The sequence below is a fragment of the Cryptomeria japonica genome, chromosome 3 (genome assembly GCF_030272615.1).
Source record: "Cryptomeria japonica chromosome 3, Sugi_1.0, whole genome shotgun sequence".
NCBI lineage: Eukaryota > Viridiplantae > Streptophyta > Pinopsida > Cupressales > Cupressaceae > Cryptomeria > Cryptomeria japonica.
In genome coordinates this window covers 201,524,257-201,542,570 of record NC_081407.1, presented here as the reverse complement: position 1 = coordinate 201,542,570, position 18,314 = coordinate 201,524,257, and the positions used below count along the sequence as shown (strand labels likewise).

Sequence of the window (18,314 nt, the reverse complement as noted above, 5' to 3'; positions counted from 1 at the left end):
GGATTTGGACGTTTTGTTTTGCCTGAATATCGTGATTATTTTAACGCACAGCAGTATTATGCATGGGTTTTAGAGAATATTATGGAGTGCCTTCGTGGCCAACATGTATGAAGTTTTTTTGTGTTTTGCAAAAGCACAATATGGGAGACAATGAATATATTTTTTTCAGGACTATTTTTCTAATGATATTAATAGACGTTCTGAAGTAGCTTGTGTGCTATAATTCTTTGGCAAAGGTCGTGTTCTTGGTAGAGGATTCTAAAAATCAAAAGAATCAATTTCTACATAAATCGATTTTTTTTTTTTTTTCTGTGTTGATGAGAGGGCAAAAAGGTGTGTTATGTTTCTTGGTTGAACGAGAGTGAAGGAGTGAGCGTCTTAAGCTAGGATAAATATCGTTTGAAGGTGAGTCATCGGGTATGTTTATGCTGTGTTTGGAAGTTAAAGCTGTGTAAGCTCCTTCAGTGTGGGAGATGAAAACAAATTTTTAAAATATATATATAGAGATCTTCCAAGAACACTTAGAAGGTGTGTTATCTAAGTTGAAGCTTCTATTGAGGTTGGTGCCTCATTAGTTCTGAGTTGGTACTCTAATTGTTCTCAATCGGTACTGAGTGGAGAGTTGGTGTTCTCTTTGATAGTTGCTTATTTTGTAATCTGGGTTGGTGCCCATACTGATTTAATGAATGTCTTTTGATGCCATGGTTTTTTACCCGAAAGGGTTTTCCACGAGAAATACTTGTGTTGGTGATTGTTTATTTTTTATTTTATATGGTTTCATATTTTAAGTTTTAAAATTCTTGCAATACTGATTCACCCCCCCTCTCAGTATTGCTCGTGTGCTTCTCATAGTATCACTTCAATCTCTTTTATTAGCCCTCTTGATTTTGCTATGAAAACTAAGGATCACTCTCCTTCCCATCAAATCCCCAATCTCATCTTCAACATTGAGAGGGGTCACTTTGTTTTCCACCAAATGCCCCTAGAATTTAACCCCTATAATGTTTCCTATTTGATTTCAACACCAATTTTTTTTCCAAATCTATAAGCAATTACCCAGACACTATTGTTTATAGAACTACCATTAACTAAAAATAATCGTATTCTCTCATCTCCATCTCTATTAACCACAATTTTGTTTGAAGAGACATATAGTTAGTATGCTTTACATTGCTTGATATAGCCAATAAGCATGTATATTTTACTTTTTGCATTTAAATCACTTCTATTTTCTCTAATAAAAAGGGCAAAAGTAATACAACTAAAAACCTAAAAATCACTTAGAAAAGGTTTTTTGTTTGACCATGATTCCTCGACAATCAAATTTTCCAAATCTTTACAAGGATTCCTCTTATGGATGTAGATTGTTGTATTCATAGCTTCTATCATGTACTAGTATGGCACATTAATTGTGCACCATGCATCTTGCCATCACCATAATTGTCCTTTTCCTCCTTTCCACATCCCCATTTTGCTATGGTGTGTATGTTGTTGTTGAGAGGCACACAGGAAATACTGAGAGGGGAGGGTGAATCAATATTTCAAAATTTCCAAAACTATGAAAGCCTAAAATACTAAAATCCTATAAAGCATAAAGAAAATAATCATAAAAACACGAACACCAAGATTTCTCATGGAAAACCCTTTCGAGTAAAAAACCACAGCACCAAAAATCTTTTATTAAAGAGCACCAACTCTAAATACCAAAAGTGAGCACCAACCCAGCTCAATAGCAGTGAGCACCAACTCACATAGAAACTGCACTAAAGAAGTACCCATTCCACCAAATGAGGCACCAACTCTCCTCTCTGCTGAAACACTAGCTCCTGATTGTGTTCAAAAAACAAGATTCAATATTGCTTTTCTGAATACAAGCAATCCTTCTATCCCAGGCAAACAATGCATAAAATTCCTAAATATAAAACACATTCAGATGTCCTAAATGCTCTGCAGAGCCCTCAAATAGCACCAACTCTCCTCTCTGCTGAAACACTAGCTCCTAATTGTGTTCAAAAACAAGATTCAATATTGCTTTTCTGAATACAAGCAATCCTTCTATCCCAGGCAAACAATGCATAAAATTCCTAAATATAAAACACATTCAGATGTCCTAAATGCTCTGCAGAGCAATATTAACAATGCACTTTTGTAAGCTGTAATCTGAACAAAGCGGAGATTCTATGTTCACCAACCACGATAGCACAGCACGCACTTCTCCAACCTGTATATGCACTTCTCCAAACTGAATATACCGCGACTCATAAACTCGTGCACAGCTACAGTCAAAGGAGACAACACGATTTCCTTTCACAACCTCAAAACAAAAACTCCCAGCCAATCGCTAAATTCACACCCTTAAAACGTGAGGCCATAGGCAGCTATATTCCACACCACAACAGTTTTTAACACATACCACACAGTCCACTCACAATAGCAATCATATGTATATTTTATATAGCCCAACTCAAAAGATATATATCAGAAAAACAACACACACCTCTGAAAATCCACGACACCCATCTTCCATATACATGCACAAAGAGAAACTTACTGTGTGTTATGAATTCGACCTTCACACAATCCAAAAAGTAATCAAAATGTATATCAAATTTAATATCCGTTGCTGAGAGGAAATCTTTTCGACTCTATCTCATTTTCAAAACTTTCTCAACACCATCCTTTACAAATGAAAATGTTTCATATTAGAGGTCTGAAACATGTTCAATAATGGCACTTTTTTAGGTTCACGGCTGTGCGTTTCAAATTGCAAATATTACCTTTAATTTTTTAAAAGCTCTGTAGCACTTCACACTCCATAAAAAAAAACGACGGTGCCAACACCACTTTTTAACCACGATTCTTTTAATTAACACATCCCCATATAGAGAAGCACGATGTGAGGCAGCCCTGCCAAACCTGATATGGAAATCCACTCAGCAGAATATAATAAAGATAATCGAAATTTCTGCAGGCATGTCAAAAGCATGCACCCCAATAAACATAAGCAGCTCCCAAAAAAAAAAGTAAACCCGTATTCATCAACCGTCCAAAACGATCTTGAAATTAATTTGGATTCCCCACGAACTCCACTCAGCATCAATAAAAAATTAAGGATTGATTCTCTGCACCACCAGCGCACGTTCCATTCTGGCAACATCTTTATTTGTGAGGACCACGAACTGAAAATAGCCGCTTGTTAGAAAACAACGCTAAACTTGGTAAAGCATCACATATTGTTCAAATAATATCCACATCCACAAACCAGTCAAAATCTGATGCCTTGTAGAAACCATAGAGAATACATAGGATGAAAGTATATTAAATTGGTCCACATAAACACAAACAGTGACATGGCAACAATTCTGACTTAGAAGCTGTTATGTTGACAAGTAGACACACAACTAGCTAAAGCTGACAGCCAGACACCTCAAGCAGCCAACCAAGCACCTTAATCAACCAAGCAAGCAACTGGAGCTAGCAGGCAAGGAGCTGAAGCAGGTCAAGCATGTCAAGCAACTCAACCAAAATTGAAAAGATCTAATGAATAAACAGTAGCTGGAAATGCACTTCAAACTCAATCCAATATTACTTTGAGTAATCCTCTAGCTTGCATAGCACAAGCTTGACAAAAACCACTTGACATCAATGACAAAATGTCTAACAGTTTTATATTTCTTACAAATACCTTCTTTTTTGGCAAAATGTTGTTGAACTTCTTTAAAACAAACTCGCGTCCATTATCAAATCAAAGTGTCTTAACTTATTTGCTTTTTTGTTTCTCAACCAAAGCTTTCCCTAGTACAAAATTAGAAAAACAATCTAACTTGCTATTCACAAAATAAACCCACATTTTTCTAGTAAAGTCATCTATCAGTATCAAAAAATACTTGGCTCCAGACAATGTACCAAATCCAAAACCCCTTTGGCTTGCCATGCCATATCAATACCAAAAAAATGAAGACTTTGTTTTCCCATCTAACACCTTGTACATTGATTCTAACTTCTAAGTTGCTAGTTCTAGAATGGGGTGAAGTACAACTACGACATTTTGATATGCAAGATGGCCAAAAAAATTCCTAGGTTCAATACAGTTGGGTATGGTTGTATAATATATATATGAAAAGAAAATTTAAAATATATGGAATTGAAAATACATTTGATATATTATATAATATTATAGTTTTGACTTTTTTATTGTAGAATACTTCATCATTGATCAATGATTGCATTCAACATTTCAATAATTAAAATCATTATAATTTGAAAATTTGAAGATAATACAATCAAAAATTTGTATTGTGGTCATCAATCTTCATCAAAAGCATCTAGATCAAAGTCATTTCTCAGTTCAAGATCATTTGAACCACAAGCAAATGGAGTGCCATTCCCACTAAGTACATCATGTGAAAGAGCTCCATCATCATCTACATTGACTCCAGCAATCTCTATAATAGATGCATCCAAGTCGATACACTCAAAGATTATATCTCCATTCTTCATTGCTCCTTCCTTGTAGTCAACTTCGTTATGTAATAAGAGACAAGTTGGAATGGACATAGACCAAGTTTAATGGACATAGACCAAGTTTTCTACTTTTTTTGTAGCCAACTAATTACGCACCACTGAGTGGATAAAGATGTACTTTAATTTGTTCAATTGAAAAACGTGAGACTTATTAAAATTAAAGATAAAGTCAATATAATCAAAAATTAAAAGCGCAAAAGATTGGTAAGTACTTGAGTCTACACATGTTAAATAAAAAAATGTTTAATTGTGTTAGAGCCTTGATTGCAAAAGGTCGAAGGAACAAATGATGTTACCTATGGAGGTACCACCATGTATAAGCATCTTCCTTGTATTGATCAAGAAGAGCACAAATATTATGATCTCGTCTTGAAATGAACTTGCCAAACGCTTTCCTAACATTATCCACCACTTTTGGATCTAAGAAGATTCTTCTTAATGCCAAGTTGTACCCCCATTGCACCTTCACTATCTCTATATGGTGTAGTTCTCCCTAGCAAAGAAATTATCGTTATGCTATAATATTTGGGGGATGATGGATATGCAAGGAGATGCGAAGATTTGTTCATTTTATTCTAGCAGTGATGAATGATCTTTCCCATCCTTCGGAAAAATGTTCTTTTGTGGTCATTCTCCTTCTATGCTATTATGGCCTTCATTTTTTCTATAATGGAGTCAATTTCATCATAAATTGCCCCAAAACATGATCAATCTATATCACCAGACCCAATCATACTCATGATAGTCTCAATGAAACTCAAGACAGCCCACATGAGCCCACGAATCATCATCTAGGATCAATGAATTCACCTTTTGTACCCCCTCTAAATTTGATTGCTTCCAAATACTACATTGTTGGCTAATGAACATGTGTTCAGTGCCTCTCAAACCTTCATAGATCATCACAAAACGATCGTGTGATGTGAAGCAAGCCACAAAAATATATTGTTGTCTAAAAGTAAGTTAATAACACATTAAAATGTAATGTAAATATGGCATACATTAAATTTAAAAATTAAAATAAAATAAATGTACCTTCAATTATTCCAAATTCAAGAAATTCTTAAAGATGACTTGTGACATATGATGGTTTGTCACAACTATTTGGATCTACTCACCCTTAGTGTTTATAGCTTTCACCCACTCTATCTAAATGCCAATTGCTTGCATCACCAAGTTAAGGGAGTGTACAATACATGGTGTCCAAGAAATGTGCATATACCTTTCCTCAACCAAAGCACCTGCTGCCCTGCAATTTTTCACATTGTCCATAATGACTTGGACAACATTATCAAGACCCGCTATCTCTATGGACTCAATGAGGATTTTAGAAATAAAGTTTGCATTCTTGACTTGCCTCTCACAATTAATCGCCTTCAAAAACATTTACCTTTTGGGGGACAATGAAATAACATTTAAGAAGGGTCAATTTTCGCAATCTTTCCATTCATCAAAAATAATGGACACTCTTGCTTCAATCCAAAAATCCCTACTTGGTTTGAGTGATGTCTCTTTAAAAAAAAAAAAAAAAAAATTTTGCCAATAAGGTGGTACACACCTTTTCATACCCAAGACTTGTGTAACCAAAAGGTGTTATGCTAATTGTTGCCACCATTTCTCGCCAATATGATGATGAAGACCATTGGCATAAATGCAACATGCAATGTCTTCATGTACAATGTCTCTTGTTTTATTTTGAAATGCCTTAACCAATGGGCCTCTTTTGGGTGAAGGAGAGGGGTATTCTTCAATAGAAGCATCTCCAAAAAATGTTGGGAGGCTATGATTGAAGGAGAATCTATAGGTGGCTTCAATGATGTTTTCTTTGCTAAAAGATGAGATTTTAATTTTGCTCTCACTCATACCATCAGCTTCTTCTTGTTCTCTAATGAATGTCATATTTTTTTCTTTTGGTAACCCCTTCTTATTTCATCCTTCACATATTCTAATTCTACACCCACTTATAGCACATAAGTGAGTTTTCACTTAACTAGATATGTTATTAAATTGGACCCCACACTGATTACAATTCCAAATAAAAGCCCCACCTCCTAGAATTTGTTCAAGCATTAACATGATTCCATAGAGAAGATGCATGATCCATTTAGTTTGTTTATTCAGACCCACCGAACTTGAACTAGTGACCATTCCAAAAAGATTGCAATTTGTTGTTATAAGAAATTATAAAATTTAAATTAAAAATAAAAAATAAAAAAATGCAACCCTTCAATATGTATAAACTAATAAAATTTCAAAACAAACACCAAAAACCATTATAAAAAATCTTGAAACTCAGTTTTTCTCCAAAAAAAAATATTATATGTTTTCTTTTAACTTGAAAAAAAAATGTTAAAAACCCAAAAGAATTTGTTAAACTACTTATCTTCGATGAATAGATCTCCTTTGTGCAAGCTATATTCATTCTAGTAGCACTTTGTGACAATTCTCTAAACAAAAGCAGCTATCTTCTAAAATGTGCAAATGGCATAACAAGAATGAGTTTGTGTGAAATAGGTTTGTGTAATGGACATGTTTTGGGTTTAATGCACTTGTTAGGGTTTTTTTCTCTTATGTTTCAATGTTTAAAAAATATTTTTACTTCCTGTTTTGGACGTTTTTATTTTTTTAGAACTAGTCTATTGGTCGCAAGAGTGCACAAGAGTGGTTGGGAGGGCCTAGGAGCAACCAAGGTGCATCCCCACCACACCAAGTGAAAGAACCAAGGCAGCAAGGATATACCATGGCTGCTCCGAGATGCTTCTATCACTGAACTGGAATTTGGCCCAGTCAGGCACAGGATCGAGACCCTAGGTACAAGAAAGCAGTAACATAGTCTAACTTTCCTAAATGGAAGTTCATCTACTATATTAGTCTTACTAAATTATAGACAAATATTGATAACTGCGGTGACCATACCTCTCTTGCTAGAGTACATTCGTACTTTCAACCAACACTAGTGCATTTGATTTTGTTGTTTGGCGACCAACCAATTTGTGCAACAATCACTTTGTTCTCTTGAAAAACAGTTACCATACATTTGTTTCCTTGAAACTTTACACAAAGACCTAAGTTTATAATAATATATTTCATAGACAGTAAAGTTTTTGTTCATGTCAAAAGTATATCAAACATTCTTAAATGTATAACTAACAATATTGTTCAGGGTAGCCTGAACAAACCCGCATTCTCTAACAAAGTGAGATGTCAGTCTTGGGATGGTCTATTGTTGAAGTACCAAGTTGTTGACTCAGTAGACTGATTTTGTGATGTCACAATACAAAATCACTTCTTGCTCCTTGTTCATCCTCATCAATAACATTTGCATACCATGACCTCTTTTGACACTTTGCAAGGTCTTGCTGTTGCTTCTAACAATCTTTCTTAAAATATCCCAACTCTTTACAGTAGTAACAGTTACACTTGGATTTTAATGATGAATTACCACCTTTGGAAGATTAACCTAATGAACTGGTTACATAATTTCAACCACCTCTACTTTTGAGCCATACAACAAATGCGCTCTTTGTGCTGTTTAAAGATGGTTCTTCTGATTGTTCTTGCCTTTGTTCCTTTTATGAAATAAGTTTTGAAAACATCTTGAAATCAAGCTCGAGTCTCTGCAATCAAGTACAGCGACTCAACAAAGGAATCAAATGACAATGGCAAACTGTGCATCGTCAAAGCAAACAGAACTTGAATATCTACTGGCTTTTCAATGGCTATTAATTGATCACTCAGGTCCTTCATATGCAAAAGATAAATCAGAAACAAATCCACCTTTGTGTACTTTATGGAAAACAAAAGATTTTTCAAACATAAAGCACTCCCAGTTTCAGATAACTTGATATTTGGCTTTGAGATTTGTCCATGATACAAATGGTACAGATGCATTTCCTACTTTTGGTACTAATCTGTCTGAAACTGACACATTTAGAAGCATTAATGCCTCTTTATACCTTTTTTAATAATCTTTTGGATAATCTCCTGGTCCATGTTCCTTATTTAAATGGATTTGATCAAGATTCAAAATCCATGTATTCACCAATGGTCAGGATCTTATGATTCCATAGGCTGCATTTTTTCCTGGCCAGATTTTATGGCTAGGGTACCAATAGATGCTGAATAACAGCATTCTCCACCAAAACAGATCCATTGACCACTACAACAATTAAATATGAACAAAGATAATTTTTTATACAAAACAAACACCACTAGTGATTCCACCTACAAAGACAAACAAACTAGCAAAGTTTCAGCCAAAAAGCCTCTTTTGTTTGAAAATTACAGAATTAAATCCCTTCCCAAATACATTTAAGGCAAACATCTAATATTATAAATATTATAATGTTTTAAAATAACTATATAGTATATTTAAAACAAACCATATACATTGCCCTAAATATATATCCAAATTATGGAATGGTCAAACAAAACTTAGTATATGTTGGGCACTCCACTTGGCACTGCACTCTGCTATTGTTGTATGTTTATTTCTTTTATTACAGATAATATTGTTGCAGCTCCTTTTCTCTTCCAATTACCAGAATAACTTGATCTGTGATTCACTGGACGATCGTACATGTATTTTCTCCACTGCCTGAGTGTTGTAAAATATCAAACGTTTCATCAAGTATCCCATAGTGAATGCTGCAGCCACTGATGCCGCACTACCTGTCCTTTGCCACTTTTCTCAGATGTTCAAAAAGCTTCATGTATCCCATTGCTATCAAAAGTTTTGGATCTGCTGAGATGTCTGGCATAGATTTTTTAATTGCCAGCATCTCTGCAATGTTGACATCTGACAAGGGAGCATCAGCAAAGATCTATAAAGGCTGTGAAGGTTCTTGAGTTGGCTGGAAAAATCTGATCCCCCACTCTGCACCTTGGTTCAGTTAAAAAATGCTGAAAGAATTTACAGCATGAAAACCTGCAGCAAACACAAAGCAATAACCTGTGCCTTATATACAGCAATTTTTCTCTATACTGGAGATGATTGGCTTAGTTCTGATACTATAAAAGCTTATTAATACAAGCCATAGCAGCTAAATTATTAAGTTGCTTATTATATAAGCTAGAAAGTTCAACAATACTTCCCACGATCTAGGAACAACTCTACAACCACCTGCAACCTACTTACAAGTTACAACCATGTGCTATATCTAGCATAAGTAAAACTACACCTTTACAATGCTAACAATATCAAAGTTTGACTCATAAGATGTCAGATATTGTATTTGATAGATGTGTTACTAACAAATCAAAATTACCTGTGTCCGGTTATCAGCATTGGAAAGAGCTTCACCCATTTTGGGTGCAATTTTGCGAATACGGGTTGATGAGCGACGTGCAATACTTCCTCCTTCGTCCTCCATTGCTTCTGCAATATCCATACCCATTATTTAATACACATTGAAATACTAATAATAATAATAATAATGAGGAAATATGGTGTTGTCATGGGAATTCCAAAAAGGAAAAAAAGAAAAAAAAGATCGAAAAACTACACAAAGACATTAGCATCCTCCCATCCTGAAAGGTAATGAAAGTCATATGCATCAAGAAGACATCAAACAGTGGGATCTATGATTTCGTAGGTGGAATGCACTAAAGAAGATGTAAATTTTCTATTCTATAGTACGCAATTGAAATCTCATGGCGGTCATGGGATCCATAATCTCAGACTGAATGCACTAAAGCCAACATGACAATTTCTTTCTAGACTTGTATGTCATTGAAATATCATAGCTATCATGAAAATTAATTAGCTTTGTCTATTATAACATTTGACAATGTAAAGTTTAAAGAATCTAAAACGCCAAACAGAAAACTTTGCCTAGTTTTTTACTAGTAACACCATAAGCTTGGGACAAACAAGGCTAATAACTAACATGCATCACAATTTCCATTCCTAGAAGTAGGGCAATATGCATTTTGGGAGTGCCAAAGTATATGCCATATAATCAATTTATTCATGCATCCCATAAACAAAGAAGATTAAAATGAAATATCAGTTGCATTCACTAAGCCAAAAAGGAAAAACATATTTTGTAAAACCACTTCAATATCCATTATTCCATGAGCATCCAAGTTCATCTCATGGGCAGAAGAGATAGCTTGAACAAAAGAAACTGTCATAGAACATAGTTTCAAACACATTGCTGAATTTCTGAGAATGCCATATTGTCACCATAAACTGCTGCTTCTTGACATTTGTTTAATTACCATCTTTGATAATCTTCTACAGAAAGACTATTGTTGAGTCCAAGACAGAAAATTCAAATTGATAAATTCTTTATGAAATTCAGCCATGTGAGAAAAGCTCAAAAATATTGACAATACTTGCTATGTGGCCACCTAATTGGCCTATGCTTAGGCAATTTGTAGTAAGAAAATATATCCCAATTCTTTTTGCATCATGTGTATTGTGTACTGTGAAGAGATCCACCAAAAATGATTTCATGGACAGAATGTACTTAAACAGATGTAAACTTTCTGATTCTAGACTTCAATAGCCTACTGAAATCTTACGGTTATTGTGAGAAAAGTTGTATTCAGAAAAAAAAAATCAGATGTCTGTTACAGGTTTACAACGTTTGACTATGTACATAGTTAAGAACTTAAGAATCTAAAGCACCAAACAGAACAGTTGGCCTAGTTTCAGACTCTAGCACCATAAACTCGATACTAGCAAGACTAGAACTAGTAACATGTAACACTAACAATATTTCTCTAACTAAATGTAGAGTGTGCAATTTGAGTAATGCCGAAGGATATGTCGTGCAATCAATATTTGTGCATTCTGTAGGCATAGAAGAATTACAATCAAAATTCAGATGGCATAAGGTAAGCAAAGAAGCAAAACCATGTTTTGAAATCACTTCACTGCCTATTTTTTCATGAATATCCAAGTCCATTGCATGGGTGGAGTGCATAACTAGGAACATAAGAATTTTCCTTTATATTCAACTTCAAATACATTGCCGATTGCTGATAAATCCAAACTATCATCAACTAATGCTTCTGGACATTTCTTGGATTGCCACATTCGATTATCTATAGAAAGACTATTATTGATCAAAGGCAGCAACATGAAACTAATAATTCTTTTGTGAAATTTGGCCATGAAATGAAAGCTGCAAAAAAATGGAGAATACTGTCTGAGTGGCCAGTTAATTGTCATATACTAGGACTCTTTGTACTAAAAAATAAACTGTTCCTTTGCATTGTGACTGCCAAATCCAGCATTATTCAATATGCAAATCGGTCAATTACTTAGGAATCAACTCATATATGTCAGCTTCAAAGATTCTGAATTTTACATGAAGTAAGATCCCATATAGCATGACATGGAAGAAAAAGTAAGAAATCTGTCACTGTTTTTCATTGAAAACCACTGATTCTTTTATGTAATACAATGGGTCTTCTAGTTTATTCTAGGAATTTTATCCAAAACTTATCACATGTCCTCATTTTGACAAATACATTAACATTACTTTACCATTTTCTCTTGTTATTGTGAATAAGGAAGTGACTCCTTCAAAAGGCAAAAATTATGAAGGGTTGTGCTCTTTCAAGAAGGTGATAATTATTATAGGTTGTGACTCTTACGAAGGGTTGAAGAGTTGTACTCTTTCAAAAAGGTGATAACTGCGAAAGGTTGCGACTCTTATGAAGGGTTGAAGAGTTGTATTCTTTCAAAGGATGTTAATTGTGAAAGGTTGTGACTCTCTGCAAGGGTAGAAATGATGAAGGGTGGTGACTCTTTTGAAGAGTGGTAATAGTGAAAGGTTGTGACTCTCAAAGGGGAGAAATGATGAAGGGTTGTGACTCTTTTGAAGGGTGGTAATTATGAAAGGTTATGACTATTGCAAAGGGCAGACATGATGAAGAGGTGTGACTCTCCCTCACATTCAAAGATAGGTTTTATTTGAGAGGACATCCAAGGCAGATGAATTTATGGAATCATTTATTATTCTCAAAGGCAACAATGAAAGTAGTGACTCAATTCTTATGAAAGGTGGTGACCCTTTCACCAATAAAGTATAAAGGAGAATTCATTCCAAGCATTGAAGGATCACTTATCAATCATCACCCATGAATCCATCAAAACAAATCCTTCATTCATCCATCAATCATTAATCCCTCAAGAAATCAAGCAAACAATCATCAAAACCACATCAATCATTACTTCATTTTGGGATCAAGAAAACAAACAATTCAGCAATCAAGCATCACTCTATCAAATCAGCATTCATTCAATCTTCATCCACAAATCTGGCATGCGTCAGATCTGGTCTGCCATTACAGCTACTAGATAGACTAGTTAGTATTTTGTATGACCTTGACTTTTTGTGACTTTGGCATTTGATGTCAAAGGGGGAGAGATATATGGAAAAACATTAGGGAGAGATGTATGAAAATGAATTATCTTTTTGAGGAGAGATTGGTATGAGAGTTTGGTATAAACACATGTTACTCCCAGGGGGAGAAATGGAGATTGTTGATTTTTGTACTTGGCATTTCTGTTTTGGCACTTTGATGGTTTTTCCATCTTGTGTTGCCATCAATGCCAAAGGGGGAGATTGTTGGTATTTTGGTATGGTTTTGTCATTGATGTCAACCCCTGCTAAATACACCTACTTTGGAGATCCAGCAACCGGCAAATAGTTACCGGTATATGGTTAACCGACAGGATATAATGTTCACCGGTACCTGCAATGACATGGAAGACACTTGGTAATGTCGAAGATATCATGTGGACACTTTACTTTGAAGTAATAATCATTGGTATATTCTCATTTGCATATTTGCTTTTACCGGCAAATAGGTCCAGGTTATCTAAGGTTACACCGGCAGGTTTATCTTTTCCAGATCAGCATGGCACGCTATGGAGATGATTTATTATTGTTGTAAATGCATTAAGCCGATATGTTCAATCGGTTATTGCATCGGATATTGTATTATTTGTAAAATGTTTTTTGTAATATCTTGTAGAGCCGACCTACTAAAATTGGTCTTAGGGTAATGTATAAATGTAAGATCTTATTTGTAAGATCAAGTGTGGAAATGCGAAAAAGAATTGTGTGAAGGTCTATGCGAGATCAAGCAGAGGTATACACGAAGACATCATTCGAAGGTGAAGTTAAGTTTTTGTAGAAGCATATCAGCATTACACCGGTACTGAATCCAGCATATGAAGATGCTATTTTGTGCAGTACATTCTCATTGGATTTAACCATCCAACTGTAGTCAGTGTGACTCCCATTTGTGATTGAGCAGTGAGCTCTAGGCTGTTGGCCTTTCTGCATGTGCAAACCCCTCTTTGTACACTTACTATCTGCAATAGTATCATCTGATTGTGGGTAAGGTTTCCCACCGTGGTTTTTCCCCTTACAAGGTTTCCACGTACAAATATTGGTGTCATATGTTGTGGATGACTTTATGTTTAAGTTTCATGCATTAATTCTTACCGGTATAGCAATTTTTTATTAAAACTGTTTATCGGCATACTTAACTGTCTTACCGGTATTAAGCATTAAGTTGGTTAATAAGATTTTGGTTTGAATTTATTCGACAACTGATTCACCTACCCCCCCCCCTCTCAGTTGTCTCCGGGACCTACAAGACTAAGGATTAGAGTTTTAGAAAATGGCAATATTAATAATTTATATTTTAGGAAATATAATTTGATATATATATATAAGGGTTGATCAGACAAATAATATTTTATAAGAATTATTCTGTAGTAAAACATATAGTATAATACATGAAACACAAATAAATAAATATATACATATTTATAGAAATAGTAATTTAAATGAACAAAATAAATATGAGACTATAAATCAGATTGAATTATCAATTCAATATCAGGAAAAAGATTATGTTATCACTGATTTTTATTCATGTTAAGATAGATTTGTCTCCTACTCAAGTTAGTTTTAAGTCAACGTGTATAGAAATAGATTAATTATGGTTAAAACAGGCCTAAACCTAGTAGGGGACATTACAACCAAACTAACATTCATTACATCATCACTCATCGATCAGATCGCATAGTTATACATATAAATTGTATTCAGAAATAAAGCAGCCATTTATATTTAGCAGAATAATTGGTATGCAATATGATTAAGTCTATTATTTAATCTCTTATATGAATCTTGATTTATCTATTTGATTAACGTGAAAATCCACCAAGGAGTTAGAACTAATAATCATTCATCAGATATAATAGAGCAATCTTATCAGAAACATGTAAGGAAACACAATAGGGATGTCAGTGTATGGGTCCTATCCATTTAGTAGGCACCCATTGAGTTGGTTACTTGTGGGCACCCATTGAGTCGGTTGCTTGTGGGTCCCCATTCAATTGGTTGCTTGTTCAGCATTCTTGGGCTTAATTGTGGAGGATAGTCCCCTCAAGTTTCTAATATGGTTGAAGCTATAGTGTGCACGTTTAAAATAGGAATCTTCATTATCATTCTGTTTAATGATTAATTGATTATTCAGCTAAATTCAATTGCTATTGTTGTAATGTCCCCTTGTTAAAATAGGATTTATAAATAAATAATAATAATAATAAATTAAATAAACATAATAAATAAAATTTAATATAATTAAAATTTAGTCAAATTTAATGAACGGTCAAAAGGCATGAAATGAAAAGTTGTGACTCCCTCAAACTTGAGATATAAAAGGGAGAGAAGAGAACTTCATTTAGGGAGAAAAGGGTATGAAGGAAGAAAGAAGGGAGCAAAGGAATTAAGGAAGCATCAATGGGAAGAAGATAAGGAAGTGACTCTTTCAACGGGGCAGCAATGATGAATGGTTGTGACCCTTTCAAAGGGTGGTAATTGTGAAAGGTTGTGACCATTATAAAGAGGTGTGACTCTCCCTCACATTGGGGATATAAAGGGGAGAATTTTTCATGAGGAGGAGATTAAAAAAAAAAGATGAGAACAATTTGGGGAATAGTATATTATCCTCAAGGGCAACAATGAAAAGTGGGTGACTCAATTCTTATGAAAGGTAGTGACCCTTCCACCAATAAAGTAAAGGAGAATTCATTCCAACCATTGAAGAGAACTTATCAATCAATGGAGGAAATCAATACAATTAAAATCGATTCTCCTAAGAAAGCAAAGAATCTTAACATCGATTCTCCTAAGAAATCAAAGAATCTTCAGCAATCAAATACAGATCGAACCATTCAGTAATAGCACTCATCCAAGAGAGCTGAATTCAGCTTTCAAAGAGGGAAACAACAATGAATTGAATGTCCAAATTACCACTGCAGACTGTAAGTAAATAACCTGCAATAATTCTACAAGTATAGTGGGCAAGATTTAGTGTCCTCCCAAAAGGTGACATTACAATTGTATAATTTAGTGAAAGAATGCTCTTGTAAATAAGTTGTACTTTTTGATTTGTCATTATTCCAAAAGGGGACATTGCATACTTTAAGGATAGACCTGCCAAACACAATCATGTCTCAAATTGCTTCTAAAAGGATGTTGAATGATTCCTAATTGATGCATAAGCAAAGATGCTAGCTCTATTTGTCTACAGGAAGATGATCTCTCAAATCTAGTGCCCTGTTTCTGTTGAAGTAAATATAGCCAACCATGTAAGAGGATGTACCCATCAGAAACACCAAACGTTTTGTCACTTATTCAACACAATCTTTTAAAATTTTAGTCACTTTGTGTCACACCAATCCCTTGCCTTATGATGTTTGGTCTTTAAAGTATAAGAGCCAGTAATGGCACAAAACTGTGAAGAAATAGGTTTGTGAAAAAGAATGTGATAAGTTTTAACATATGAAGATGGTCCAATCTCTACTATTCACTCTATGTGAAGATAGCTCTGGCAACCATTCCATTTACAACGTCAGTAGTAGTTGTTATCCATTCAATAATAACTCAAAAATATCCTCAAGACAAAGGCAGAAAAAAATAAACAAAAATTTAAAACCACCAAATAAACGAAAAATTCATTTCACAGTTCAAAAGTTAGTAGGTATTACAATTATATCATATATGAAAGCAGTCCTAGATAAAACCACAGAACCAATGCCATTTATTTAACAGATAACATGATTGTTTTCAAATGAAATAAAACACAACAAAAATGATCCGCCAGCGCACAGATTCCAATAAAAACATGAAATTATGGAAAATGACTTACCTCAATATTTTGCACAAATTTTGTTGTCCTGTCGACGATGGCGATGAGAGAAAATGGGTACAGATTGCAGAAAAAATATTACGAAACCCTACTACAGCAGAATTTTTTACAAAATGAAATGACCCATAACCACTCTCCCTGCAGCTGCTGCTTCAATCCATTAACACTAAGCAAAAAGTAGATCAAAAAAAAATCAGGGTTTTAGAGCTGCTAGATTCTTGAGGTCGAGACAAGATTTTTTCAACGTTTTAATAAAATATTGGTTGCGAGTTCAAATTTGTTTTTACGCAAGGGCCGAGGAATGTTACATATCTTAAACAAGCTCAACGGATTTATTCAACAACTCCACCAAGCTTTTGCAATAACCCGCTCCTTCTACATATTTTCCTCTCATGCAGGTTCATTTTCAAATAAGAACGCAATTTTCAGTTTTCTTTTTTCAAATACTAAATCTAAACTGGAACAACTAGCCTATTTCAATTTGATTTTACTCTTCACAAATTTAAAAATTTAACGAGAACAATATTTGCTAGCCTATTTATTGTTTGTTTTTTTTATTATCACACACAAGTATTTTTGTTTTATTTTGTAATACTACTAAGAGTGTGATCTTTGCAAGCGAGAAGATCAAATATAAATTAAATTATTTTATTAATGATTATGCTGCTACGTATAAAGGTATACATAGTTTATAAGGTATTAAGTAAACTTATGAGTATGAAATTATTATAAAGTCTTTAGTTTGAGTTGGAAATCCCTATTCTACTCTTGTACTTTGGTTTTTCTATTATATTAACTTTACTTTTGTAGATCTACATGTAATACACAAATCAACATAAGATGATTTATGCTACATGTATATATTAGATTACATCCTAAGGTTGTTGTATATTTGTGCAGAAGCATCGTTTGTAAGTACAAATCCACAACCATAAGCAGATTGTAGAAAGTTACAACTTTAACTGGCCAGATCTGTAGCAGACAAGGGAGACGTCGAAGAACTCAACAAAAAAAGAAAGCAAAAAACAAAAGGTAAATATATTGTGGACGACGAACAAGATATAGACAAATATGTTATATGGTTTCATAGTACTTTGAAAACATACCTTTTTTAATCTTCAAATACTGATATCTTTGTGCTCAATACCTAGGGTCCTCAAGAAGCCTACAAATGTGACAATATTACTTTACCCTATCAAGCACATATGAATCAAAGAAATACATAGAGGAACAACTTCAGAAGAAAATCATTACCTAAATCTGCAAGCACAAACCACGCAACAAGTTGTGCTACTCAATGGTTTCTGAAGTGAGAAGACAAAAAGAACAATATGCAGTTGTGCTCAAATACAAAGGCCACAGAAGCTGATAAAGGCAGATGAATGAACATTCTCGACTTGACAAACCATAATTAATATGGTGAACGGCTGCACAAAAATTTATGCCCTTGCATTAATTAAATCAATAGTAATATTCAACTTGTACTATCCAATAATGCATTGGACTCTAACTATGGAGAAACGTATCTGGACATTCACTGTGACCTAGAGTTAATAGAATACAGATGCGATGGGCAATTTTCTATACGTTGTTCTATTCAA

General features: G+C 34.3%; 1 protein-coding gene across 1 annotated transcript in view; it reads right to left on the bottom strand.

Annotated features, from left to right (window-relative positions):
- The window catches only part of LOC131034231 (SWR1 complex subunit 6), a 62,423-nt gene extending 45,223 nt beyond the window's left edge, over positions 1–17,200 (bottom strand). The window contains exons 1-2 of the mRNA XM_057965638.2: positions 16,714–17,200; positions 9,792–9,901 (exon numbers count right to left, since the gene is read on the bottom strand). Of these exons, the coding sequence (XP_057821621.1) occupies positions 9,792–9,896 (105 nt within the window). The 5' untranslated portion in view covers positions 9,897–9,901; positions 16,714–17,200. The remainder of the gene's footprint in view (positions 1–9,791; positions 9,902–16,713) is intronic.
- Between the last annotated feature and the right edge of the window lie 1,114 nt (positions 17,201–18,314).